Source organism: Sparus aurata, chromosome 15 (assembly GCF_900880675.1).
Source record: "Sparus aurata chromosome 15, fSpaAur1.1, whole genome shotgun sequence".
NCBI classification, from domain to species: domain Eukaryota; kingdom Metazoa; phylum Chordata; class Actinopteri; order Spariformes; family Sparidae; genus Sparus; species Sparus aurata.
In genome coordinates this window covers 11,601,408-11,628,030 of record NC_044201.1, presented here as the reverse complement: position 1 = coordinate 11,628,030, position 26,623 = coordinate 11,601,408, and the positions used below count along the sequence as shown (strand labels likewise).

At 39.6% G+C, this 26,623-nt stretch overlaps 2 protein-coding genes across 4 annotated transcripts; one reads left to right on the top strand and one right to left on the bottom strand.

Annotated features, from left to right (window-relative positions):
• Window positions 1-28: 28 nt before the first annotated feature.
• Window positions 29-10,174, top strand: tmem87b (transmembrane protein 87B). Of its 2 annotated transcripts, none has more exons than XM_030442514.1 (19): window positions 29-230; window positions 1,504-1,564; window positions 1,645-1,736; window positions 1,827-1,961; window positions 2,044-2,097; window positions 2,448-2,619; window positions 2,889-2,950; window positions 3,453-3,636; window positions 3,732-3,831; window positions 3,946-4,039; window positions 4,272-4,343; window positions 6,313-6,421; window positions 6,571-6,629; window positions 6,733-6,836; window positions 6,929-7,002; window positions 7,089-7,159; window positions 7,328-7,380; window positions 7,483-7,513; window positions 8,713-10,174. In XM_030442514.1, exons 1-19 carry the CDS (start codon window positions 81-83, stop codon window positions 8,752-8,754), a joined length of 1,719 nt encoding a protein of 572 aa, XP_030298374.1. In that variant the 5' UTR covers window positions 29-80; the 3' UTR covers window positions 8,755-10,174. The 2 variants fall into 2 exon arrangements, with proteins under 2 accessions (XP_030298374.1, XP_030298373.1); XM_030442513.1 differs by lacking the exon at window positions 4,272-4,343 and adding an exon at window positions 4,596-4,667 and having other exon boundaries at window positions 30-230.
• Window positions 10,175-13,059: 2,885 nt separating this feature from the next.
• On the bottom strand, window positions 13,060-26,494 carry fbln7 (fibulin 7). 2 transcript variants are annotated; one of them, XM_030442165.1, is made up of 9 exons: window positions 25,727-25,764; window positions 24,868-24,968; window positions 24,332-24,494; window positions 22,289-22,465; window positions 19,829-19,954; window positions 19,589-19,726; window positions 17,885-18,022; window positions 17,358-17,496; window positions 13,060-14,954 (listed from the first exon to the last, which is right to left on the bottom strand). In XM_030442165.1, the coding sequence occupies exons 3-9, from the start codon at window positions 24,486-24,488 to the stop codon at window positions 14,582-14,584; spliced, it is 1,248 nt and encodes a 415-aa protein (XP_030298025.1). In that variant the 5' UTR covers window positions 24,489-24,494; window positions 24,868-24,968; window positions 25,727-25,764; the 3' UTR covers window positions 13,060-14,581. The 2 variants fall into 2 exon arrangements, with proteins under 2 accessions (XP_030298025.1, XP_030298024.1); XM_030442164.1 differs by lacking the exon at window positions 24,868-24,968 and having other exon boundaries at window positions 25,727-26,494.
• Window positions 26,495-26,623: the final 129 nt, after the last annotated feature.

Genomic DNA, 26,623 nt, shown 5'->3' with positions numbered 1-26,623 from the left:
AGGGAACGCCTCGAGAGTCCTCCTCCAGCTGTTGCGTTCACGGCGCCTCCTACAGGGGAGTGTCCGATCCCACAACGAACATGGCTGCTGCAGTCAGGATGAGGACGTGGAGCTGTCCGGCTAGAGGAGTTTTCAGTCCGTGGGCAGCCCTTTTTGTAGTTTTGCCGAGTATCATAAATGCGGTCGATGCAGCGCCAGAGGCAGGGCTTTGGAAAATCACAGTTGTAAATGTGAGTATCTCCCTGGAAACACTTGGCTAACCTACTGTTCAACTGCAGCACCAGCTAGCTAACGGCAGCTACATTATCCCTGTTATGCTCGCTCGCTAACAGCTGTGAGTGAGGTGACAGACACCAACCTGTCCTGCATTAAAGCTATTGTGTCAATCACTCTTTATTACCACGTACTACCTTGACGTGGTAGGTCGCAGTCTGCTCTGCCGGATGAGCAGAGTATGTTGTCAGCTAATTAGCTGTTAGCTTTGTGGAAAGAGGCTAATATGCACTGTAAGGTTAGCTGTCGGCTAACTAGCTTTTAAAGACAGCTGTTCAAAGACTCTTTGCTAATTAGCTGAGTTCCCGAGAGAAACCCTTATACATATATAATTGTCTGTGACCCTACGACCATCTTTGGACCAACACATGAGCTCCACTTCCCAGTTTTAACTGTTTTTTGTGGTTTATTTGATTTACTTACAGTGGTACTTCATCACCAGCTTCTAGCACACTGTAACATACACGTAAACACACCCTGGAAGTTGGGTTACAGTGAAATCCCTCCTGTTGTTTATCAGTATTAAGGCACAGTCCCCAGACCTAATCCAAGGAGAGCAAGAAAACCTTGATCAATAATTAAAGTATTCAGAAGTTTCAAATTCCCTCTGTTGTTGTCTCTGTTTCTGTATCCAGTTGCAGTATTAGATGTGCTGGAGGTCAGGGTAAAAACAGGAGAGGTCACCAGACTGTCCCAGAACTCATACAGACAAACATATGGATAGTATCTCACAGGAAGGGCCCTGCTTGAATAGGTTAGAACTAGAGCTGCAACGAGTCGTCAGTCAACTATTCTGATAACGATTCATTGTCATTGTCCAGGCATAAAATAAGAAAACATTTGCTGCTTTCTGTTCCTCAGATGTAATGATTGGCTGCTTTTCTTTGAGACTAATGGCTATAAATGAGGAGCGTTTGAGTTTTAGACTGTTGTTTGGGCAGAAAAGGCCATATTGAGACATCACTTTGGGCTTTGTGAAATTATGATGAGAATTTCTCTCGATGCCCACCTTCACGATAAACTGATATTTTTTATTTGATATTATAAAGAGGAAACTTTTTGATTATGATAAAAAAATAACTGTCACAATAATCTTGAAAATAATCATTATTTTTCAGCTCTAGCCATTTGCACCCCCCACCCCCACCCAGATTAATAATATATATATTTTTAAAAAGAAATGAAATGCTTTCATGCGCTCTAGCTCAATCTTTATATACATTCCCACAGACCTCAAGACCACTGCTGTTAAGGAAAACCATGTATAAAGACACTGACATTGAATTGAAAGGTAAGACACACAAAATGTGCTCTTGATTATCTTGGTTATATTGTTTCCTTGTGTTCATCATGTCTTGTGACTTTTTTTAGTTATCTCATTTGGCTGTCCTGAGGATGGATCCTTCATGATACACTGGTATTTAAAATACTACCCCTGTCACAATGAATTCAACAATATTGAGGTAAATACACAGGCGTAATGTCATACAAATGACCAGACTGGTCAGTCTAGATTTGATTGTTTACGAAGGCTAAATTGTGACTAATTGTAGGAAATGTATGAGAGGACGCCTCTGAGTCGTGGGAAGAGCCTGGATCCGAATCCCCTCGGACAAGGAGAGTTCATCGAGCACAGTCACAGTCCCATACAGTGTGACAGTGGCCTACGCTCCTTTCCGATGCTCAAAGTAGGTTTGTTATATTACCTTCATCGCCATTGTTGAACACTTGGTGACATGACATATATCAGTGACTGTTTGTGTTTTTCAGAAAGCCAAGGCAGACCCACGTCCAGTCAGGCAACCTGTTGATGGGGAAGTGCCAGTAAGAAATCAATAAATACTCTCTGATTTTAATACAATAGGAAAGAGTTCAGAAAAAATCTCTCGCCAAAGTCACATCATAAACTTAATCGGCCAGTGTCTTTAACAGAGAAGTAAATAAGTTATGGCCAGAAATTGCATTTAGAACCTTCAAAATAATTAACCAGCATTATTAACAGAGTGTGAAAAAACAGCAGGTTTGACATCAAAGTAATGTATATGTAATGTGTTTTAGTGAAATGTACTGTACTGTACATTCTGGCCATTCCTCGCATACTAACAGTTCCCATATACGTAGTATTAAAATACTTTAAAAGTGGACAGCACTGACTGACTTCTGTGATATTGCAGGATGAAGATGACACCGGATGGATAACTGAGGAGTATAAAGACAGCAGCTCCACAACAAACAGTAGTTTGAGTATCGGAGACAACGTAATAGCCACCACGTGGAAGGACGGGCCGTATCTGCTGGTCGTTAAGTTTATGTCAAGCAAACAGGATTCAAACTGGAATTTAACAGGTGCGATTTATAATGGTGATAAACATGTAATTGTATAATGAGCAACAAATATTCTATGTGACTGGATAGAGAAGCATCATTATCGTGTCAATTGAGAAGGCATCATCCAAAATGAAGGAGTAACGTGCTTAAAAGTCTTTGTAATCCCTTATGAATATAAAGCTGTTTTAAAGCCGACACTAAATTGTCAGTTTTCAAAACCCGCAGAAACAAGTTTTCAAACCTGCCTCATTTCTCTGATGTCTGGATTTTGTTTTGTTTTTTTCCAGTTAAGGTGGTGATGAAAGGCAGCCATGGCTATATTTCAATCACAGAATGGCCTCTTATGATTGTAAGTAGTTGACTTCAGCAGTTTGTGATTTACGTTAACATTAATTATCCATCTGTAAAATATGATGATTCTTTCCTGGCTTCAATGCAGGGCTGTATTTTACTGTTCTGGGTTTCTGCATGTTGTAAATGACTTGTTAGATGCTATAAATGTGTCAGAATATTTAATTTTAAAAACCTAAAACGTATAGTTGTAGTTCTGCACAGCCCTATATCATCTCCAGGGACGAGGCAGTGAGTGGATTACATTGAAACAAACTTGGTAAACAGTTCGACTACATAATGAAAGACAGGTTTCTTGTGGTAGAATGAAGTGGTGAGTTAATTTGATATCAAATGTGATTTTAAAAGTGTCATTTGAAAACAAATGCCTTTGAGCTAGACTACAATGAAGTGACCTGCAGCTGACATATCCAAACCTTTGCATTGAATTTGGTTTAGCAATTGAAGAACAACTGCTCCCATATGTGTGCGCAGACTAATCCCTGACTGTTTGTTTGCAGTTCTACATGATGATGTGCATAGTGTACATCCTGTACGCTCTGCTGTGGTTTATTTGGGCAGCGTGCTACTGGAAGGACCTGCTGCGGATACAGTTCTGGATCGCTGGGGTCATTTTCCTCGGGATGGTGGAGAAGGCTGTATTCTGCGCTGAATATGAAAACACTAACACTGTCGGCTCTGCTTGTGAGTTTCAGCGGACCATTCACAATATACTTTTTACCTCTCTCCTTTTATATAGTAAGATGGTTGTTTTTTTTTCCTCCTCCTCTCGCCTTTAGCTCCAGGGTTGTTGATCTTTGCTGAGTTGGTCTCTGCTCTCAAGAGGACTTTGGCACGATTGCTTGTCATCATTGTCAGTCTTGGCTACGGCATTGTGAAGTATGTCAACATATAATGTATATTTACATAGAGATCCAAAACTCCTACATTATTTAACAAACAAAACAGGCAGCTAACTTTTCATTTGTATTCTTTGTGCCTCCTTTGTTTTAGGCCCCGACTGGGGACAGTGATGCACAGAGTTGTGGGGCTCGGCATTCTCTACTTTGCCTTTGCTAGCATTGAAGGTGTCCTGAGGATTACTGGGGTGAGTTGTGTTCTCTTTTGTTGTCAAAATTAAAAATTTGATCAGAAGTTAAAATTCATATCCCAAAGATATTTAAAACAATTTGAATCAGAGAAAAGCAAACACATCCTTGTGAACCAGCTAGTTTTAGTTGGTAAGTGAAAGTTAATCACTTCTGTTTGTTTATAACTTGAGGTAAACTGACATTGCACTTTGTGTATTTTCTTGATTTGTTGGGGGGCCAAAAATGAAGGGTCGAGACAATGGCCCTGTTCTCATTACAGCAATTGTTCTGGCTGTGTTTGACTCCTGCGCCATCTGGTTCATATCCTTCCAGTGTACTCCTCTGCAGCACCAATAATCAGTCGTTGTTATACCCTAACAACTCACCACTAAGTGGACTTTTGTTAATTAACTGAGTGATTTTTTATTTTCTTGATGATTTGGTGTTTTTCTTCTTTGCACCTTGGTGAATAGTTCTTTATTTTACCGGCTATGCTGCCTTTTTATCTCCCACCCTCTCTGTGATTTCTCCTCTTTCTCGTGTCCTGTGGTCCTGCTCTATCCTCCCTTTTAGGCAAAAGACTCTGACTTGGCCCTGCTGGCCAACATTCCCCTGGCTCTGCTTGACTCCTCTTTATGCTGGTGGATATCCTTTTGTGCACCTAAAAATCTTTCCCTTTGTGGTTCTCCTCTTCCCCTCACCTCCTTTACATGAAGCCAAATAATACTGGGAGAAGTTTTTATCTGCAACTATCCTATCCATTTCTCAGATAATAAATCAGTGGAAGTGTGAGTTGGCAGAGAGACATACCGCATCTCAGAAGAAACAATCGCACATTAATCACTCACCCTCTTGTGAAACTGCTCATTTTGTTTTGGTTGACTGCTATAAACAAGCTCCATCGTCACTGCTTCTTTGCTTACACAATCAGTGAAATTTTGCTATGTTGCTGTTGATGGATGGTCTCGATTTTGAGGTGATAGATTTGCATCTCTGCCTGCTCCCAGTTATAGATGGTCTAGTTTCAAGTTCATAAAAATTTGGGTGACTTATATATCTGGGTATGCTACTGATATCCTGAATATTGATTTGATTTTAATTTACAAAGCTTTGATTAGCTTTTTCATGTATTCTATGGATCTCAACAAAGGGCAACAAGAAAAAAAAAAAAAGAAGCGTAAAGTTCTGAGTTGTAATGAGTGCACCGTAATGAGTGCACCATAAATCATGAAAGCCCTATAAATCATGAAAGCCCTGTCTCTGTGCAGTGTTTGAAACGCTAATAAGGACAGAAGCACGTCTGTGATGACACGGAAGTGGCTGTCAACATAGTTTTTAATAACATAACTGTTTTGGTACAAAAATTAATTAGTCCTCAAAACAAAAAATCGACTCACATTTGGTGCTTGGCAGGTGTTCAGATTCTTAGTGAGTAATATGGATAAATGATCTATTAAAATATGTTTAAATAAAATGTTAATATGGTTACTTGTATAAGACATCAATTAGAATTCTTGTCAAAACACTCAGAGTTGTTTAACACATAGTTTGTATTGCTGACAAACAGATATTGTCTTATGCTTTATATTGTCATATCACCCAATCCAAGGCTTGACACAGACTGTCAATGAACCATGTGAAATTAAAACATGAATATATTTCAGTCAGGGTTTCAAAGACAGTCAGCTTGTCCCGGAAGAATACAGTTTCTAAAAGAAAAATGAAAGAAAGTCTGCTTATTTCTTAATAAGAAAGCTTAACAATTCATGAAGACTGTTGTTGTGCATCACCAACCCAAAATGGTAATTGTAGTCAACATTCAACTATTTGTCTCTAGAGTCGCATGCTCTGCCTTTAATACAATTCAAATTGTGCTTTAAAGGACTTATCATTCTACGGGACATTTCGCGAGATTTAGCGAAATATATACATTCTATTGCGAAAGATGCTTATTAATTTTCTTTCCAAGAATGAGAAAATCAATACCATTCTCATGACTGCAGAGTAAATTTGAGACTGCCAGAGTGCCAAACCTCTGCAGGATGAACAAAATTCAGATTTGCTTTCTTACGACGGGTACTTTATGTTTGTTCTATTTATATATGACTCAGTGTCTGAAGAAAGACTTGTTAGTTTACACAGGCAGGTGCACATAAAACGCTGGACTGTATAAAACATTTAAAAGAAAACATGCAAAACATGGATATTAACTACAGTACAACATGTTGGTTAATAAGTAAAATGGTGACAATGTAATGAGTGCCACATGTTTACCTTGACTGCCACTAACATCTTTGTCAGCCTGGCACAAACCATCAAGACTCTGAAGCTGAGGAGAAACCCCATCAAGTTGTCTCTCTACCGGCACTTTACAAACACACTACTATTTGCTGTCGTTGGTAAGTGGCACGGCTACACTTGCAATTATTACAGATTACACTCTGCTCTGTGCCAGTTCTCGTGATTTCTAGTCAAGTGTATTTTCCTTCATATGAAACCTGTAAACACGCACGTAGCGGAAGCAAAAAGTGACTGTTTTCTCCCTCAGCTTCCATCATTTTCATGGCTTGGACAGCAAAGAAGTTCAGGTTTGCTGAATGTCAGTCTGTGAGTATGGCTTGGCATATTTATATTTGTAGTATTGTAAAAAACAGAAAAAAGATTTTTTGGGTCGACATTTTAGTGATAATCGTAACTCTTTGTGTCAAAGGACTGGATCGAGCTGTGGGTGGAAGACGCTTTCTGGAGGTTCTTGTTCTCAGTCGTCTTGTTTGTCATTATGTTTTTATGGAGGCCATCTGCAAACAACCAAAGGCAAGTGGTTTGATAGGACAGTCGCATTCACCAGCGTTTTTTTTTTTTCCCTTTTCATGTCATTTTTGGAATTAATCAGTCAATGTCCACAGGTATGCTTTCACCCCTCTCATGGACGACTCCGACGATGAGGAGATTGATGAGTTCATCGCCACTGGAAACCTCGGTACGGTTAACATCATTACCCAGAACACTGCAACCATTCAGTGTCACATAATCTTGATACAATGATCTGTCATATTTTATTCACAGGTGACGGCATAAAGTTGAGATCGTCTAAAAGCGAGACGAATGGCACAGTGAAGCCTGCAGAAACAAACCCGGTCAGTAACACGATTGCACACACGTAGTTGTTGTGTATTCAAAAGTGTAATTCTGTGAGGCTATTCAAAAATAAAGCAAATGTTAAGAGTAGTTTAGCTGCTCAAGTATCAGATATTTCAGCAGATGGCAGTATTTACTATTTTCATCCTCTCTTTCTCCTTCTCCAGGATGAAGACTTGAAGTGGGTGGAGGATAACATTCCTAGCTCTCTTACTGATGTGTAAGCATCCGATTAACTTGTATTTATTATTCGGCAAGGTGTTTTTATTTAAGGCATGTCAGATTCTAACAGAGTCTCTCTTTGTCCTGTTTGCCACTGCAGAGCTCTACCAGTCCTGCTGGACTCTGATGAGGTATGAATCACATTACTTTATAATCTACAAAACAGGGTTCACACATGTTAGTTCTTTAACCACAGACAGTTAGTTTAGATTTGTTGAGATGAGTACGTTTGGGAAAGAGAAAGCCTTGCTTGATGATGTCGCGGTCAATGGTGGAGTTGCTGTATTAGAGGTGATATGGGGACTGTATCAGGATACAGGGACAGGACCCGATGAGAAGGGTTTGAGGATTCTAGGCATTTTTGCTCATACTGACACTTAAAACAAGCACATATTAACTGACTAGTTGCTAAACCCCAACATGTGGATTGTCCAATCAACAGTAACTAGTCACACTTCGGTTTTCTTTACAAGCAAAGCGGCGTGCGTGGTGCTGTAGTAAGAGCAACACTCTGTATTTAAGCAGCAACACAGCACCCAGTCTTACAACTTGGCTTTCCCTGCCAACTAGTGGTGACAACATGTTTTTTTCTGCAGCCTGTGCAGCAGTGATGTATCATGGCACTACAGCATCATACTGTATTAAACCGAATGTGATTAAGATACCAGCTATTACCAAGCTAGAAACAGTTGATTTATTGCAGCCAGCAAAATCAGCAGTCATTAAATAACAAGGCTGCAATGAATGATTTTTTTAAATTGGTGATTACTCTCTTGATTTCTTTCCTCTAATAATCGATTAATTATCTGTTCTATAGATATAGAAAAAGGTATAAAATGTCGATCAGTTATTCCCAAAGCCCAAGAGGACCTCCTCAAATGTTTTGTTCACAATACTCAGTTAACGGCCATAAAAGAGTAAAGAAACTGAAAAATCTTCACATTTAGGAAGCTAGTTGATCAAAATAGATGATTTAATTTAATAGTTGACATCTACTGATTAATCACTGCTGCTCTGCTTGACAGAAATGAGAAGCCTGCATTTGGCCACCCCCTTCTGAAATTAACGATCCATTGTTGAAGAAGTTACTTGATAATTCAAGTGGTACAGTTGCCACTGATATTGTCGTGAACTGAAAATGTGCACTGCCAGGATGGAAAGCTTGACAGGCATATAGGGGGGACGAACCTCAGCGAACATTACATTCAGTTAAATTTTCTCCTCATGATATCTCGAAACAGCAATACAAAATTATTCTGTTGGACTGTGATAGTCAAAACTTAAGACCCTCAACAAAAACATTAATTTTATTTTCCATATCATGTCTCAGGAAATCATGACGACCAGGTATGAGATGTCAAAGCTGGAGTAAGACAAAAAAAATTGGACGGGGAGGGAGAACAAGCGGCTGTCCCTGACTCTGCAGCAGGGTGTTCTCCAGGATTTCCAGTCTGGTGGTGGTGGAGTGCCATTTAGTGTTTCAGGGGATCTTTCGTACACCCTTGATACTCCGCAGGGTGAAGCAGAACACTTGTCAGTGGGGGACCTCTGCCTATTTTCTCATCTGCCCAAGAGCAAAAGACTCTACTAGAGGAAGACTGTCTTTTCACTGACCAACTGTTTCACCATTTCCCTGATATGATCAGTTTTGAGCCTTTCTTTCCAAAGAGAATGTTTCATTTTCTAATAAGTGCTGTATTTATTTATGTTTATGTGACTTTACTTTATCAGAGAACTAAGTGGGCCTCATGCATTAAAATGCTCTCATACAATATGTATGAAAGTGTCGTTCATGTGCGGATTGAAACTACGCAGCATCCTCAGTGTTGATGTATGGATGATGTTGGCAGGGGTGAAGCACAATACACGTAATTTACATTTAATTGTAACTGGGTTCAGTGGTGTAAAGTCGGGGTTTGCGGTCATGCTTTGAATCTGCTGTTTGCGTGTGTCTTCTGAAATAAGGAGCAATATACTGTATGTATGTTAATATGGAGTTCATTATTTATTTGTTTTTTCAAGTGTACTTATAAGTTGTTCAAGTGTGTCTTCTTCACCCACATGTGATGACGATGTGTGCTTCCATGTTTGTAATACATTGGACCCTAAACAGTCTCTCAGTGTATTCGGCAAACTGCAGCGTGTTTCTTAAGTCTTTGCATTGTGTGCTGGTGTTGGATTCACAGACACCTTGATAACGTTCATGTTCTGTCAAAGAAGTCTTAAGATGTTTATGTTTTTACGATTCATTTTGAAAATTGCTGGTGCTTCTGTCAGTGACACTGTCGTCGTCCTCGTGTGTTGTAACGGCAGGACGTGTAATCGCGTCCGTCTAGACCATTAGATGAGCTGTGTGGTTGGCACAAGCACAAGCTGATCACTTTGGTTCATAATGTCACTGTTCCTTTCTTTTTGCCTGGCAACCTTGAATACTTGTGCTTGTGATGGCAGGCTGTCCTCCTGTTATATAAAACTGCAGACACCTGCAGAGGACCTGGATTATTTGTACAGATTGGTTTTTGGCTAAATCCTGTTATTTCATAATTCCGCAGGTGGAAAGGTGTCTGGATAGTATGACTCGTCTTTTTTTCTATTTTTTTTTTTTCTTCCATGGGTCTCGTAAAAAAACTGCGCTTGAACTTTTCACACAAGCAGTTTTCTTCTCTCTTCTCTTCCTTCTCAGGAAGTGCGCACACTCAAGATTGAGAATGACTCGAATACAGGAGAATGTTTGTTTCCTGATCTATGATTTCCGGTGTTAATTTGGAAATAAAAATACATATTTGACTCATGGTCTTGGGTTTGCCACATCAGTCAAAATCTGTTTCTATTTTAAAGCTGTTTTTCGAATACCAGATTCAAGAGGAAATGGAAGAACCTGTAGAATGAATGGACTATTGTGAGGAAAATGATGATGAATGATAATGACACGCAGAGACTGAACTCCTGAGAGGTTCGTTTGAATGAAGCCCAGTTGTTAAAAAAAAAAAAAAACCTGAGATTTTCTCTCAAGCTATTAGCCCTTAATAGGCTTGTGACTAAGAGGGCTGAAACATAAAATCCACCAACAACCTAATATATTTGTCAGGTCGGCGTTACAAGTTGTTTTATGGAGACAGAACTAGTTAAACCTTCGAGATCAAAGTTACACCTGTATACCAGGTGTTGTGGGGAAGAGTTTAGAACAAGTTTCAGAGTTTGTGCCCTCCATGAAAGAAGAGAGTAATAGCTCTGCTGCACAGTAGGCCAGATTACAACACTATTCAGGTTTGAAAGACCCAGTGGTGGCAGGAAACTGAGTACATTAGACTCAAGTACAAGTGTGGGGTACTTATACTGGAATATTTCAATTTTATGGTCAGTATTTCAATTTCACTCCACCATATTTATCTGACAGCCTTAGTCACTAGTTACTTTTCAAATTAGGATGTAACAAACAAAACGTGTAATCACTATGAAATATACTGTGCTGTGGATTAAATTAGCTCACGGTATATAACATTTTTTTTAAAAAATGTGCTCCCCCTGCACCAGCTGAAACATTAAAATGCAGGTAACATGTTAATTATGTTACAAGAATATTACACATTTTGCCCAAAAAGTACTTTCCATTCTCCTGTTAATGCTTTTGTATTTACACAATAAGGTGCAATATGTAAGAGTGGACATGGGATCTCAGTGGCAGCCTGTGACATGAATGTTTTAATTTTTCTCTCAGTTTTCTTGTCGTCCCATCATATATGTTTTCTGCATCAGGCAGTATTTGTGTCAGTCATAAAAGTGTCATTTTTATGGCCTGTTCTGGAACACTGTAGGCTGCTTCTGAGCCAAAGACAGAAGCAAAGGGATCTTCAGTCTGCTTCGCTCTGCTCTCACATATTTCTGGATTTCTTCCAAACATTTTATCCCACATGAAAGATGATCCGCAGCCGGCCTCTCTGCCCTCCTCCTGGATAATAAAAAGTAGAGCATAAATTCCTTTACAATGCCTTTCATCGGCAGCACACGTGCCTCTTGTCTGTTTGGATGGAGATCCAAAGATTTAAAGTGTTTCACATTAAAATGACTGATGTTTTTGTGATAAAGAGAGAACTGATGTTTCGGGAGGAAACTGTATGTACTGGAATGTCAAGAATTTATGATGTGGAGAATGTTGCCTCCTTCCTGTGAAAAGGTGCATGTGACCAGGAGGTTTTCAGTCTGAATACAGGAGGTGGACAACGACTTCGAACCACTGTTGCTGTTTGGTACTTGAGTTTTCAAATGTTCAGCCAGATTTTGTGATGTCTGTGATGTTCTCTCTTGCCACAATTGTTCAATGATGGAATGTAATTAAGTACATTTACTAAAGTAGAGTACCATTTTCTCGCTTTAAACTGCCAGTACAATACATTTACATTTGCATTTACAATACATTTTAGAGGCAACTATTATACACTTTACTCTGCTACATTTGTTTCATAATCTTAGTTCCTAGCTACTAGGCAGATTGTACGCTGCAGCAAAGCCAGACTAATGCATTTTTTGTCTATTCTATTGGCAATCGGTTTTAAAATACAATCAAAAAAGGCTGAATGTTTGATCCGATAATCAGCTATGCAGAAAATCAGAAGACTCATAGTATATAGTGTGTACATGTAAAATATATATATATATATATATATATATATATGTGTATATATATATATATATATATATGTATATATATATATATATATATATATATATGTATAACTTAAGTAGTACTTTTGATACTTAAATAAATGTGTCAATTACATACATTATTGTATGAATTAATTTGTTAAAAAACAAATTATAATCTTCATCAAATTAGTATTTACTTTATTTTGTCCACTCTTATGCATGCTGCACTGAAGTCACCACCATCATGTATCTGTGACTTTAATGTTAAACCACACTTTGTTCCAGCTTTGCCTGAAGGCCTTCACTGTATATGTTTATCATTATGCTCTCCAGTGAATGGCTTGTGTTAAGCAGCTGAGAATTCCTCTCCAGTTGTCTCTGGCGATATCCTTCCGCCTCAGAATGGATGAAACGTGAACATAAAACAGGCCGACCACAAGCCTTGAAACAAAGGCTGCAATGTGAGTGCTCCTGGTGCGGTTACCGGAGGAAATTACACCTGCCATTAAGGCACGTGCTGTTTTCGGAGCAGAGTGTGCCGTCAGTGCATGTGTTTTGACTCTCACCATCCACTCCTTCTCTTGGAAGCATGCAGCTCTTCTGGCCCCTTTTATTGCAATGTAAACCCCTGGATGGAGACGTGAAGGAAGCTAAAAGAACACATGTGGTGAACATTAGTCTCTTCTTTCTCTGACAAATAGACACACAGAGATGTTTTTGAAAATGTGACAGCTGCTGCTCCTTGTGTTAAAATCACATAGAAATACTTTTTGTTTCCGACACATGTGGGAAACAGTGCTCCGGCTTGTATTGTCTCTGAACTGCTGCCCCAGGGTTATATTATAAAACACATTCTTTCTTTCTAACCTTTCAGTCAGATCACTTTTTATAGCCATCCAGAGTTAATTTATCAACTGTGCTTTGGTTTGGATTTTGCTCATTAAAATTCACTCACAATAGATGTGGGATGAAAACAAGCACTGCCACGAGGACGTTTAACAGCACACTGCTCAGCATCAAGTCTAACAAAAACTGAAATGTTGGAGTGAGTTTATTTCAGTTATGTAGACAATTAAAATTCCAGATAAATTGTGTAGTGCATTGGCAAACTTGCCAAATCATCTGTGATTAAAATATAACAAGACTATATCTGGGTAACATACAGAATATGAGTAATAGAGGAAATATGCCCAGGTACAGTACTGCATCTAATGTTTAAAAAAAGCTCCCTTAGTATAACAAGGCAGGCTAGTACAAAAAATAACAAATATACAGTATATGATGGAAGATAAACATGTGGCATACAGTATGTTACAATGTAAAAACCAGAAACAATATCTCCAATAAGTTAGAGCCACAGGAGCACTAATGTCTTAAAAGGATCAATCAATCATCAAAAGGGCGAGGGCAGTGCATCAGCCCCGGGCGGGGTTGGGTGGTAATGGATTACATGTAATCAGGATTAAGTAATCAGATAACAAAAAGTAAGTACCAATAATCAGTCCAGATTACATTTGAAAAAAAAAAAAAGTGTCATCAGATTATAGTCACATGTCAAGGATTACTTGAATCCATCTTTCATACATGACTATTTCAAAATGATAAAACTTCTTTTCATTATAATAAATATGCCGTATATGTTCTACTGTGGCCTTTATCGAAGTGAGTTATGTCTCTCAGGTTGCAAGCTTTGTTAATGACTACTTAAGGTACCATAAGGAAGTTAAATGGTTATGAAACAGTCGATTTAATGCTGTGTGTGACCGACATAATCAAACACAGCCATCGGTGAGAGGGTTATTTTTATATAATCATAATAGTTATTCTTAATGCCTGTCACCAGGTAAGAGAAAGTGAGTTAAAAGGAACTAAGGATTGTAATAAAAATTTGACTAACTGTAAATACTAATGTCCAAAATACATTTTATTTGCAATGTAAGGCGAGATATTGTTGCTGTGTACATTTTGCGTAAGGTGCAATATTTTCTGATTTCAGTTTGTAGTTATCAAAAAAGTATTCAGATTAGATTACACTGTTTTTGTAATCCAGTGGTTTACATTACTTATTACAAAAATTGTCATGTAATTTGTAAACAGTAACTGACTACATTTCAACGTAACCTGACCCAGCCCTGGCCCGGGGCCTGACCCTGAGCTACACAGACACAATCTATAATGGACATGATAATAATACACACACAAAGCAACAGCAATGACACAGAAACATCCCTCCCGACCCATTCATTATGCTTTTGTTTAGCTAGTTTTCATTCATGCAACAGACACTCAGTCAAACATCATTCAAAGCTCATACTGACACTATTTAAAGAAGCATCTATCATGTGTTTGCCATGTATTGTTTTTTTTTATAATAGAATTGTTAAATATATGTGGTCACTCTCTCACTCTCTTGGTAATTTGGCCACTGAAGACATTCTGGCCTCTGCTCCTCAGACATATGAATTTCTGATCAGTAAACTCAGTGTCCATCACCCACTCTTCCTCTTTCCTCTTCATATGTCTGTCTCTTGTCTCCATCCTTCACAAGCTGGCTTTTAAAAGTTATAAGGTGAAACCAGAACATTTACCCTGGCCACGTGTTTGGCCTGAAAGGTGCGATCACTGTACTCGGACATGTCCACATCAACACTGATCTCCTGCGGCCCTCGCAGTTGCTGGACCAGGATGAGCTCACCGGTCTGTCTGTCTGAACGTTGCATGACAAAGATTCCTCGGGAGTTTCCACCCACTATGCCGAAGCGCAGGCTGTCCGGCCCAGTGCGCCCTGGGGCAGAGGCGGTCGCCATGCGGAAAAGCGTGGCGGGAGTCTTCGTGTTGGAGGGCAGAGACAGGTAGTGGAAGGACACGGTTTTAGGGGCCAGGTGGCAGGAGCGGCTATCCATGGGGCAGGGGTTTCTCTCACACTGACTGCATGACAGAAATGAAGAAAATATTTTAGTTCCCCTCCACACACATATTAGACATACACAACATTCTGTAATGTGTGGCTGTAATGTTTATTTCAGAAAAAATTACCGCAATAAAATCCCTAAAATGACACCTATTCCTTTTCCCTCATTAGAAATTCCCCAAATATGAATATGCAATTATTTTTCATTTCATAATTTTAACTGCTGGACACAATATGTCTATTTCAGTGTATTTGCACTGGAGGCTTCAAGTTTCTACATCACACTTGTGTATGCTGAATATTGGACCAGGACTGGCTTCTTAACTTGTGATGTCACAAATCATGCTCATAGGCTCGCCTCGCAAAATCAAATTTTCAGTGAAAATGTACACTTTCAGGACTTCATGTTAAAACAGCTTCCATATCTTCCTACACCTTTTTGACTGGATGGGGACTTTAAGCAGGGGGTATTACAGGACAAAGTGTTTAACAGTTGTCACGTCATGTGAACATTCTGTCTCTGGGAAAATGATTACATCATTAATCTAGCCCCATGGGAAAGTGATTGTGACCAAAGAGAAGAGACACACATATGCATATACTGTTTGAATGAGGTAAAGTGGCCTGAAGTCTTGGACCAAAGCAAGCTATGAACTTTTTTCTGTTGAACTACCCCCACTCACACACACAAGCTTTGTCCCTTTTTACCTCCATAACACTTAACAAAATACAGAAAATACTAAAGTACTATATATACAAATTTCATAACATAACCTACAATTTCACAGTTAGTGTGGAAGACACTGATGTACTTTCTATTTTGTAATAACAGGAAATGATCATACATATTCATACTTAATCAGCTATTTTAACAAAGATATAATACAATTTTCGTTTTATTATCTGAGATCTTGCCGAAGCTGTCTCCCCATCATTTGCTATTTGTTTTCATGTATTGTAGCTGTAACTGTTTCTTTTAAGCACTGCTTTGTTTGACATACTTTACCAGAAATAAAGAGAATCTGCACACTGACAGATAAATGTATACTCAGTTGCCCATTTCGTCACCATGAATACACCACACAGTCAAAACCTGCTTTGCATTAAAACATTCTATGAAATGGGGGCCGGTCTCCTGTCATACTCCTGTTCCTTGCTCTCTCCCTTGTTGCAAGTGTTTTCCCAAACATTTATCCATTCCCATGGCTGGCAGTGGGGCAGTATTTCACCACATTGATGGTTCAGTAGAAGCAGACAGAGCTTTGTTTCATGTTCTTAAATGAGGCAGCTTGCTGTTGACTGGCAAAAAGGGAGATGGAAGTTGTAATGTCTCCAAACATTTGGCCAGGACAGACGTCCTACATGGTTTTAAAGAAAGAAAACATCATCTTGTGAACTTCTGCTGAGCATGCAGGTTCTCTGTCAGGAAGGATTAGCTTCAGACTGACACAGCTATAACCACAGATCTTAAGCTTTCTTCTTTGTCATCACTTCTATTGGTTCCAATATCATTGAGGTATCACTTCAACAAAGCCTGATGGGATAAAGAATCTCGATGAGTCAGGTTTTAGACAGTTTATCCAGATTATCTAACTCACTTTGTATAAAAGCGAAACTGAAAGATTACATCAACCAGTCAAAGCTGAATCGTGCTGCTAAAACTCAAAATGTTACCAAGTATAGTTAACTAATTAGTCAAAATATCCGATTAATATAAGACAACATCAACATAAAGTTGGACACTTGTTTTTAGCCAATTTTCACTTCCATAGGCAGATTGTTTTTGATTGTTTCAAGAAAGAAACACTTTGTTTTTCTTTCCTATTTTTACCTAATCTGGGGTTACGTTTTTTCAAACACATGAGGTTGGTTGCTAAACTGTGATGGATGTTTACAACAGTTTTAGTTATGGTTTCATCCGCAGCCTTCGGTTTCTCTTCCAGAAAAGGTTTGGTTAACCTGGCCATTAGCAATATCACTGCATTGCCAGATCTTAGCAGTTACCATGGTGAGTTTAATGTTGTTTCTACCAATAGATAATACGGCCAAAATCGACCAAATTAAGTCCCACATTTCACAAATCCTGAATTTCTCCTTAAGTAGTTTAGCTGGATAACTCCTTAGGCTGAGACAGACCTGTCATACTACAGATACATATATTACCTCGTTGTGCCTTGTGGGTCACTGCCATGTGTTATTGGCACACCTGAACACGGCAATCATCACTTTAATTTCTGCTTTTCTTGCTATTACAAGTCAAAATATCTGCCAGGAGCCCATTAGTGTCTCACAGTCGGGTCTTTTTAGCGTGCAATTTCCTGCTAAAACTTTGAGATGTGATCCTGGTTTATTTTGTTATTCAGCTTTTCACTAACAAAACAAATGACAAAGAAGGGTCACATTGGGGTGCATCCACTTACAAGGGAGATGTCCTGACGTAGCTGATGTTGCCATGAGAACGGGGACACTCTGGGCTGACACACTGAAAGCCTCCCCCTGTGTTGATACAAGTTGTCCCGCGGCTACAGTTGTGCTGCTGGCTCAAACACTCGTCCACATCTGGAAGACAAAACAGCGGAGGTATGTAAGAATAAGAAGCGGGAAGAGAGGCTTGCCAGATTGACTCTCTGCTTCCTGGTTACCGCAGTCTGAGCAGGGGGTGCAGTGCCTTGATTGTTTATTTGGTCTTTTTAGTTTAGTCTCCCACAAACGCCTCATGTCCCAAAGATCCCTTCTGCTGGGAAAGGGTGAGGTCATTCATTCCACTGGCAAGCACCATTAGCTTCAGGGGTGCAAATGAAAGTGGGCTGACAAACACCTCTGCACAGACTTAAAGTCCTGCTGTTTAAGGCTCTTCGTCCTTCTATATCACAGGTATTCCTTGCTGCATACCCAGTCAGATCTGCAGTGAATGAGCCTTTGTCCTCTGCTCCTTCCTGTCACTTACCCTCACAGCTCCGCCCATCCGAGAGCAACTTGTAGCCGCTGGGGCAAGAGCAGTGGTACGAGCCAGGGACATTCACACATTCATGGACACAGAGCTTTCCTCCTTGGTCCAGCCGGTACACTTCACACTCGTTTACGTCTGTCAAGAAACAGAAAATGAAACACATATATGTGTCTGCCTTAAACATGCATCACATGATCCGGTCATTGCATTGTGCATGTAAAGGTTTCAAGGATGGAGGAGCTGTTGAGGATATAGGTGATGATATAACTCATACACACCCACAGGAAACAATGCATGTTCTTTCTTACTCTCAGGTTGTCACCCATATTAAGGTACCTTAAATCATCTTTGACAGAAAAGGGACAGTTCAGCCAATCATCAAAATTCAAATATTTTCCCTCTTACCTGTAGTGCTGTTTATCCATCTAGACTGTTTTGGTTTAAGTTGCTGTGTTTCCTAAATATCGGCCATAGAGGTGAGAGAGAACAAGATGGCACTTAGCTTGTGCCCCCCGCCCCCAAATAAATACACAACTGAAAAAAAAAATCAACAGCGATGTCTCTTTCCAGAAATCATGATCTGGTTACTTTAGATAGCAGACACATGCTTTTACCATATTACACCTGCTAACCATATCACCATGCAGAGGGACAGTGCAGAATGTAAACATTAAACCTGGTATCACGCCCATCCACCATGTCTCTGTTGTGTTTGACCTTGCCTGTCCCTGTATACACATCTTTCGTATCTTTCGTGGTCACGTTGCCAATAACAAACATGCTAAGTCCGGTTACATTTTCAGGACGGGCGTGGAAACTACCTGGTTATGTTTAGGAAAACATCTGACTTGTCTTAAAATAACTACTTTCTAAAAACACTGGCTGGGACTCGACCCATGATCACCTGGGTGAAAGTTCCATGACTAAACCTCCTGACCATCAGCAACTTCCTCCACTGACACTTTGAGCACCACAAAAGTCTGCCCTAAAGCTCCACTATATTCCAGAGAAGACAGGCATCTCTTTGGCTGACCAGTGCAAAACGTAGACTGTAAAGATGATTTTACTTTAAAAAAGTAAAGTAGATTTTCAAATTTAAGTTGTACAAGCCAAAAAGTTGAACAACTTAAAATTATTGGTCTACTTTACTTGGAAATAATGAGGTAATCTGTTTTCCTGGTTCCTTTAAGTGTAGTCACTTTGTCAGATTCTACACTGTAGCAACTCTCGCCGAACCAATCTGGATGAATACATTTCACTACAATCATGAAGAAAAATATGTATTTTTGATTTTAGAGTGAACTATCCCTTTAACAAATTTGAAGTAACTGCATGTAAACAGCCATTTAAAAATGTTACTCAAGAAATTCTACTTAAAAGCAACTGAACTGTGACCTAAATGGATGTTAATCAGCTTGTGACCTCTCGAGAGGATTATTTTGTTTGGCACAGACTGGCTCCACAGATTGCTCTCACTTGTTACCGTATTAATCACAAGAGTACAAGATCCAGGTATTCTGGGATCTTTTCTGCAATAAAACACCTATAACATCTTCTATTTTCCCTGCTGAGAAGTAGCTGAGCAGGGTGCCAGCTTGAGGGAACTGCTCTGTAGCTGACCTTGCTTCCCTGTGAGGAGGAGTAGCAGAAAGCAGAATTTCCCCCCAGGGGTCAATTAAGTAAGGTGTAATTACAGCTCACCCTGACAGATACTGTTGTCAGAGGTGCCACTCATGTGAAAGCCCGCATCACAGCTGCAGTGTTGGGCTCGGTTCACCTGAGCACAGCGAGGTCGACGGCTGAATGCTGGGTCATTCATAACACTCCACTCAGGTGGGGCTGCATTAGGGGAGAAAATATTAGTATTGTAAGGTATTGTATTGTAAGGATGTACAGTAATAGATGTCAGACATGCAAATATGAACTAAAAGAGATTCTGACCTGTCTGGGTTTGGTGCTGGCAGTGAGAGCCACTCCAGCTCTGTGGGCAGGTGCATTTGTATTGGTTAACACCTTCCACACAGGTACCTCCATTTTGGCAGGGATCGCTTGCACACTCACTTATATCTGATGGTACAGGAGAGAATGATCACTATAGTGAACTTTAAAGTTCAAAAACTGGCTGCAGTCTGCAGTAATTTTCAATCAGAACCATATGCTACCATTTTGTCATCATACTCGTGCATACAGATCAAAGGCACAAAGGCAATTTAGTCCAGTCACATCAGAGCTTAATTCACAGTTCCTTATATAATTTTTGCTCAGGCTGAAGGTTCTTGTCTATACATAGCTGTGTAAAGGTTATCCAGATCTAGACTTAACAACTTATCACTTCTGTCAACTCAGACATAATATAGAAAATGAGTTGCTTAAAACAGGTTTCAGAATAAAATACAGAGAAATATTCATCATCGAAGACTCTCAGGAAGGTTTATGGTCATCTGCAGCCATATTAATCAAACAGCATATGGAAAAAGTGATGCTCAGATTGGGTCCTTTTGATAGAGTATGAAAAAAGTGAACTGCAGCAGTCTGAGGTTTCACTGAAAAGCATGTGTGACACATACAGCAAAAAATTAAAGAGCCTCTGTAAACCTGTTCACCACCCATCCATAGAGCAGCAATGAGTGTCCACCCAGTCTGATAATTGATACTTAAGAATGAGAAACTGGTACTGTCATTATGGGCACTGCAGCCAACTGTAAGTCAGTGATGCCCTTTAATTTGTTCCATTTGTGGAAAGGTAGTAGTTATCTCGATGAAATTTAATGGAGATTACTATTAAATTGTAATTAAATCCATCTGCATCTACAAAGTTCAAATGAGTTAACATGTTTATTTTTATATCAATGTACACAATGTTTTAGTCATATCTTTCTAAGTAGCACATAAGATTAAATACACTAATGTCCTTGTTTTTATTAACATTTAAAGGTGTTTCCTTACAGCAAAAGAGTAGTAAAGTATCTTTCTGTCAACACAATCTCAGTTCCCATAAAACCTTTCTCAGGCTTACAGCATTTCTACTCAAGTTTTACTTTATGTCACTTCACCTACACATGTGCAAACATTTGGTAAAATACAAGTGAACACATTTTAATATGACAAGCTCAGATCCATTGATTCACCTACCAGTGTAAAGTCTTACTAGCATATATATCATCAAACAATGACCAAGAAGATAATTTACCTGAAAAAATAAATGTTATAGATTGTTATAGAAATACTACAAAATGCACACTGTTGAAAACAACAGAAGGTGGGATGACACTGCTGATCAGCTCTAAAAGTCGCTCAGTCTGTCAAAGTTAGGACACAAATGGACATTAATAGCACATCATGCCTTATGGTCTTTGTTTCCGTAGTCAGTTCTGTGCAGATGTTTATATCATGAGGCAGCTTCTGCTCTTTGGGCTCCAGCGCTGAGGCCACAGTATACTGGATGACCACCAATCCCTTTAATGTTTATTTGACTTCCCCCAGGGGCCACCACAGGGCCATAACATGAAAAGGCCCACTTCACTGTGCTAGATATTTTTAAACTCTTCTTAACTTTAAGGTTTTCACGCTCCGTCAATACTGCTTTTTAAGCATGACTAAATTTAAACCTCTTACGCTGGTCTGAAAAACATGAACAGGGATAATACTGTGCAGAGTCAAGCCTTCTCATGTTGTTTTAGTCATGAATGTCAATAAACGTGTGCACATGTTCAGCTGAGTGTGCCACTTGGAATTTTTGGAAGAGAGCCACCGGTGTAGGCTGAAGGGGCTATCAATAGCATGCTTAGCATATTTCTGTGCTATCAGACCATGGTGTGGGTATAATGCCTGGACCTAACCCTGTCCAGTGGGACCACTGTCAAAGGAACAGGGAAACATGAGAGGAGGGGGGGGGGGGATACCTTACAGTAGCTCAACCACTACTGCTCATGAGGAGAAGAAACCTGGAGGGTAAGGCATCCCACAGTGGAATGCAGTACAGGTGTTTTTCTGTGTTCAGAGACATTTAATGCCATTTTAACGAGGGCTTCATTCAGTATGCTGAGCAGCTCCAGCTACTCAAAAGAATGCCTCTTTTCTTTGCCTGTTATCTGTGTATGTGTGAGGAGCTCAGTTTGGCGTCTGGGTCTATTTCAGCTTGGCATTCAGCCTCTTCTCAGCCAAGGTCGCCTTAAATGGGTGTGGGGATTTTCGCTCAACAGTGAATTGTTCCCAAAAACATTCCACCAAATCATACAAAAGTGGTAGGGAATGTGTGTTTTTAATGAGAGGAAGTCATGGGGGTGAAAGGCCTCTACTCCCTATGATGATGAAAACATGTAACACTGGTCTCTCACATGGTCAAAGGCCAACAATGGCTATATCTTGCTCAACAAACCACATGCTCCCTATGAGGCTCACCTTTACAGATGGCACTGATGCCAGTCCAGGTGCCATTGTCCCGACAAACACGCGTGGCAGAACCAACAAGATGGTAGCCCTGTGAACAAGTAAAATGGACCTCATGTCCTACAAAATACTTTGAGCCAAACTTGGTTCCATGAGCGGGGGCTTCCAGAGAGGGGCAGGTGGTGGGAGCTGTGGGAGAAAAGAGAGCATGAGAAGAAGGCTGGTCACATGTGGAGTAAGCCTCCCAACATCCTCTGGCATTCTCTGCCTGGGGATATACACGTGTCACCGGCAGTGTAGAGCCTTCATGGGAAAGGACGGTTCAGATGCCTCATTTACAGTCAACCAGCACACGAGTGGCTGTTTATATGTGTCACAGCTTCACCAGCAGCCAAATGTTATGCTATGTTGCATACTCTGGAAAGTTTAGCGTTTGCACAGTATTTAACATAATAACATTACATAACATTATGAATGGATTATATTTTGGGCTCTTATCAGAAGTGTAGGAGGAAAATATTTCCCATTCCTCCAATGAAATCCATTATCTGAACACTTTAGATACTGTGCGATAAGTCATACTCACATGTTCAGATATCCACTATGTCCAGTTTAGGTTTGCAGTGCAATGAATGTCCACTGCACGGCTGCCTCACCAAACGTTGTGTTTAACTCTGAGCTTGATGTCACAGTAAGATAACTATGTGTAATATGGTTTTTGCATATATTATATAAAGGGAAGCATAAACTTTAGAGTGGGCCAACTCTGCTTAATTTTACTTAAAAATGCTAAAAGAAGATGGGGATTGCTGTACAACATTATTTAGATGATATTAGCTTATCTATTTATTTAGATATGACGTATCTATTTATTTTGAACTAAATCAAAATCTAAATATATTTGATTACAATATATGTTTGTGGATTGTCAGATTTTCCTCCCCATCTGAGCATTTGAAGCAGGTCGTGCTGTAATACCACTTTTTTCTTTTCATTTTGTTGAGCCTTTATTGCTGTAAACGTAAAATATCAGCTTCTCCTGTCTTGCCAAGAACTCTCCACAGAGTTCTGGACTGCACCAGTCCATCACTAACAAATTGGCCTCAGTGTTTGCTGCCAACCAACACAATTCCACAAATCCACTTCCCCTGTCAAGTACCCAGCTCTGAAACTGAGAAGGCCTTGCACTGTTGGATGAATATCCTGTATAATCCTATAATGGCTCTCTATTGTCACTGGTTCAAAACAAAACAGTCTGAAGATCATCTTCAAACAGTCAAATGATCCTGAAATGTTGTAAATTTGATACTTTGGAATCTTCTATTGCCTTCAACTGCAAAACCACTCACTGAATTGTTTAACAAACCCTCAGTTATATCATGCATGCATGTGAAACTTTGCTATAGTTTTACAACCAAATGTTGTTTGTTTGTTTGATGTACATGTATGTACATAATTGTATAGCTCTGCTAAACCTTAACCTGTGCAGAGGTCCAGTCAGCTACATATGTAAAAAAAAAACACCTGTTTTTTTGTGTGTGTGCATGGTGTTGAAGATATGTGTTCTGTTTCCAAGTACATGCCATTTAATTTACTTCATTAGTGAATTCTAAATAAATCATAACTCATAATAATGGGAGATAACTTGTGTATGACACATTAAATTGTGGATTTAATTATTATCAACTGCTGTATATGAGAACAAGTTGATGAGGATGATAATTGCAAGCAAAAGATTTATATAGGAGACATTTCGATGTGTTACAGTGAAAAAATAATAATTGCACAAATGATGGCTGAATTCCATTTAGCTTCTTCCGTTTCAATATTCTTGTATTGTGCATGCTCGCTCACTGTCATGACTTACTGGACACTTGAATAGAACAGAGCCATTATTATTGTTCTAGGTAACACCTGCACTTTTTCTACTATGAAAAGTCAACACGACTGCTGTGAAAAAGTCCTGTAAAAAATGATGATGATTATGAGGATGGATATGATGACTGGGGTGGTGTAAGTGTTGGCGGTGTGTGCTGTTATCTGTTTTGGACTCACCAGCTGACTGGTCTGCTTGCGGCAACTTAGAGACAGAGTTCTGAAGCGTCGCCAGCTTTGACTTCATGATCCTGAGGCCCTCTGTAAACCGCATCTCCTGGCCTTTCAGAAACTTCTCCATCTGACGGAGCACCCCCACCACCTGGTGCTTATCCATGCATGTCTGTGAATGAAGCATGAGCACTATGAGCAGAATTAAGAGTTATAAAAGAGCCTTGGCAAAACATTTCAAAAAGCAATAACTTTCCAACCAGAAATAAAGGTTACCTCAGTTTAACGGCCATAAAATATAAAACATGAGCAGTGAATAAACATTCATGTGCAGCTGTGGAGCATGATGTAATTGAAACTAAATCCAACTTACTGGTGGGCACATGGTTGTTATGGTTACCAAGAGTATTCATTGATATCAAAATTCATTATGTAACACTGACAAAACATTTTAGTGGGATGTTTTTACTGTACTCGATACAGTAAGTCACCATGGTTTCTTTTACTTCCTCGCACAATTTTCCATTAGACCTAATTGCACTCACATGTGAGATGTCCTCGGTCTAGCATCTCTCTTCTTCTCTCCTTCACCCCTTTTCTCTTACTACCACAACTCCAGTGGCAGACACAGCTGGACAAAAGCTGTCTGGCAGATGTCAATGGGACCTAAGTCCAAAATGCTGTTCCTTTGTATATTTTGCATGGTGGTAGGAAGACACATGCTCATTGGATAATCCTGAATGGGCAGACTCAAAACAGCATGGGTGCCACTAGCAGTTACTTGAGGGAGAGGAAAGCTTGTCAAGCCATTACAAGGTACCTCAGAGAAAAGTGCCTCTAATCCTTTTAGAAGGGGTTTATTAATCACATGCTCATTGGAACAATTTCTCTGCACAGCATACCTTAAATTCCTGAACTGGGAGGACTTTGTACAATAACAACTAGCTTCAATACATTCAAATCCAATGGGCACATAGTTTGGACCTGTGTAGTAGTTCAACAGTGCCATGTTCTTTTGACCTGCCCCGGGCAAAGGGGAAATACCACCAGCTGACAAGACATGAGTGGACTCATATCCGGATGCTACAGTGATGTTTTTAAATGCACAAAATATCTATTAATTCCTCAAGTGGAAACTGAATGCTCACAATAGATGGATGCTGGACAAAGTTCTAACACATAAAAAGATCAAATATATATATATATTAGTTGCTGAGGTAACTCTTTATTAATAAAAGGGTTAAAACATTAAAATAAATAACTTTCAATCAAATATATGAATAATGTTATTTTCAAAAAACAGCTGGATCAGCTTTTGAGATTTCACATATCACATCCTCCCAGTGGACTTCTTGGACAAGTTGTTGTTGTTGTATAAACTGATGTAAAGTAAATTGCACTTACCTGTACAGCAGCATGACCACTCTGGATGGCTGTCAAACACAGCAAAAGCAAACACCTGCGTCGAAAAGACAGAGTCATCTCTGAACGTCCGGCAGTAATAATAGAGTGATACTGTTCTCTGATGGTGCTCTCCAAGATTTAATAGGCTTCTTTCTTTTTATGGTGCTTGTATTAAATCAAAGCAACAGGTATCTGTCATGAGGTTTCGTCCCCCGGTTTCAAGAGTTTGGAAGATGCTCATCAGGTGTCTGAGACAGAGATGCGCTGCCGTCTCTTTATGTGCGCTCTCGGAAAGGTTTAGCCTCTGAGCTCTGCACGCCACCTAGTTAGGTTTCCTGCAGCAGGAATCCCTCCCACCGAGATACTCTCAGACATTTACATGTCCTCTCTCTCGTCTTACATCTCTCTATGACTGAAAAGTTCACATGATAGAAAGTTAGCTGGAGGCTATCTGACAGATTGCACGTATTAATGAAACAGTTCAACGTGGGACGTTAATATAGGGTCAAATTAAAAACGTCTTCTTTCTTATTTTCCCTCAGAATAAGACCTTTTATATTAGCATTTATTATTGCGTTCATTACAAATGAGGTCGTTCAGCCTATCTGACTGACCTACCTAAAAGCACCTAAAACTACAAATGTAAAAGAGCTATCCGTAAATATCAGGTAATAGTCACAATTAAGCTAAATTTACGAGCTAACATTACATTGTGTTGATATCTAACTTAGAAAGAGCAGCTTTCGTTGTAAGCATATTGTTTGTCCATTGACGAAACATTTCACACACTACCTGGCGTTCTTTGTGTTTATTAGCTCGACGTTAGTGTTGTGGAAGCGAAGGGTGAAGTTTTTTGGGGGGTTTGTTTTGTAGACTCGTAGCGACACCTGCTGGTCA

What these genes read in the sequence shown, in the direction of transcription:
- tmem87b (XM_030442514.1), top strand. Translation starts at nt 81, where the DNA reads ATGGCTGCTGCAGTCAGGATGAGGACGTGGAGCTGTCCGGCTAGAGGA. An exon ending in TAACACTGTCGGCTCTGCTT is followed by an intron (nt 3,637 to 3,731) that starts GTGAGTTTCAGC and finishes TCTCGCCTTTAG; the next exon opens with CTCCAGGGTTGTTGATCTTT. An exon ending in AGCCTGCAGAAACAAACCCG is followed by an intron (nt 7,160 to 7,327) that starts GTCAGTAACACG and finishes CTCCTTCTCCAG; the next exon opens with GATGAAGACTTGAAGTGGGT.
- fbln7 (XM_030442164.1), bottom strand. Translation starts at nt 25,804, where the DNA reads ATGACTCTGTCTTTTCGACGCAGGTGTTTGCTTTTGCTGTGTTTGACA. An exon ending in GTGGTCATGCTGCTGTACAG is followed by an intron (nt 24,495 to 25,726) that starts GTAAGTGCAATT and finishes CTTCATTCACAG; the next exon opens with ACATGCATGGATAAGCACCA. An exon ending in CCAGCACCAAACCCAGACAG is followed by an intron (nt 19,727 to 19,828) that starts GTCAGAATCTCT and finishes CCCCTAATGCAG; the next exon opens with CCCCACCTGAGTGGAGTGTT.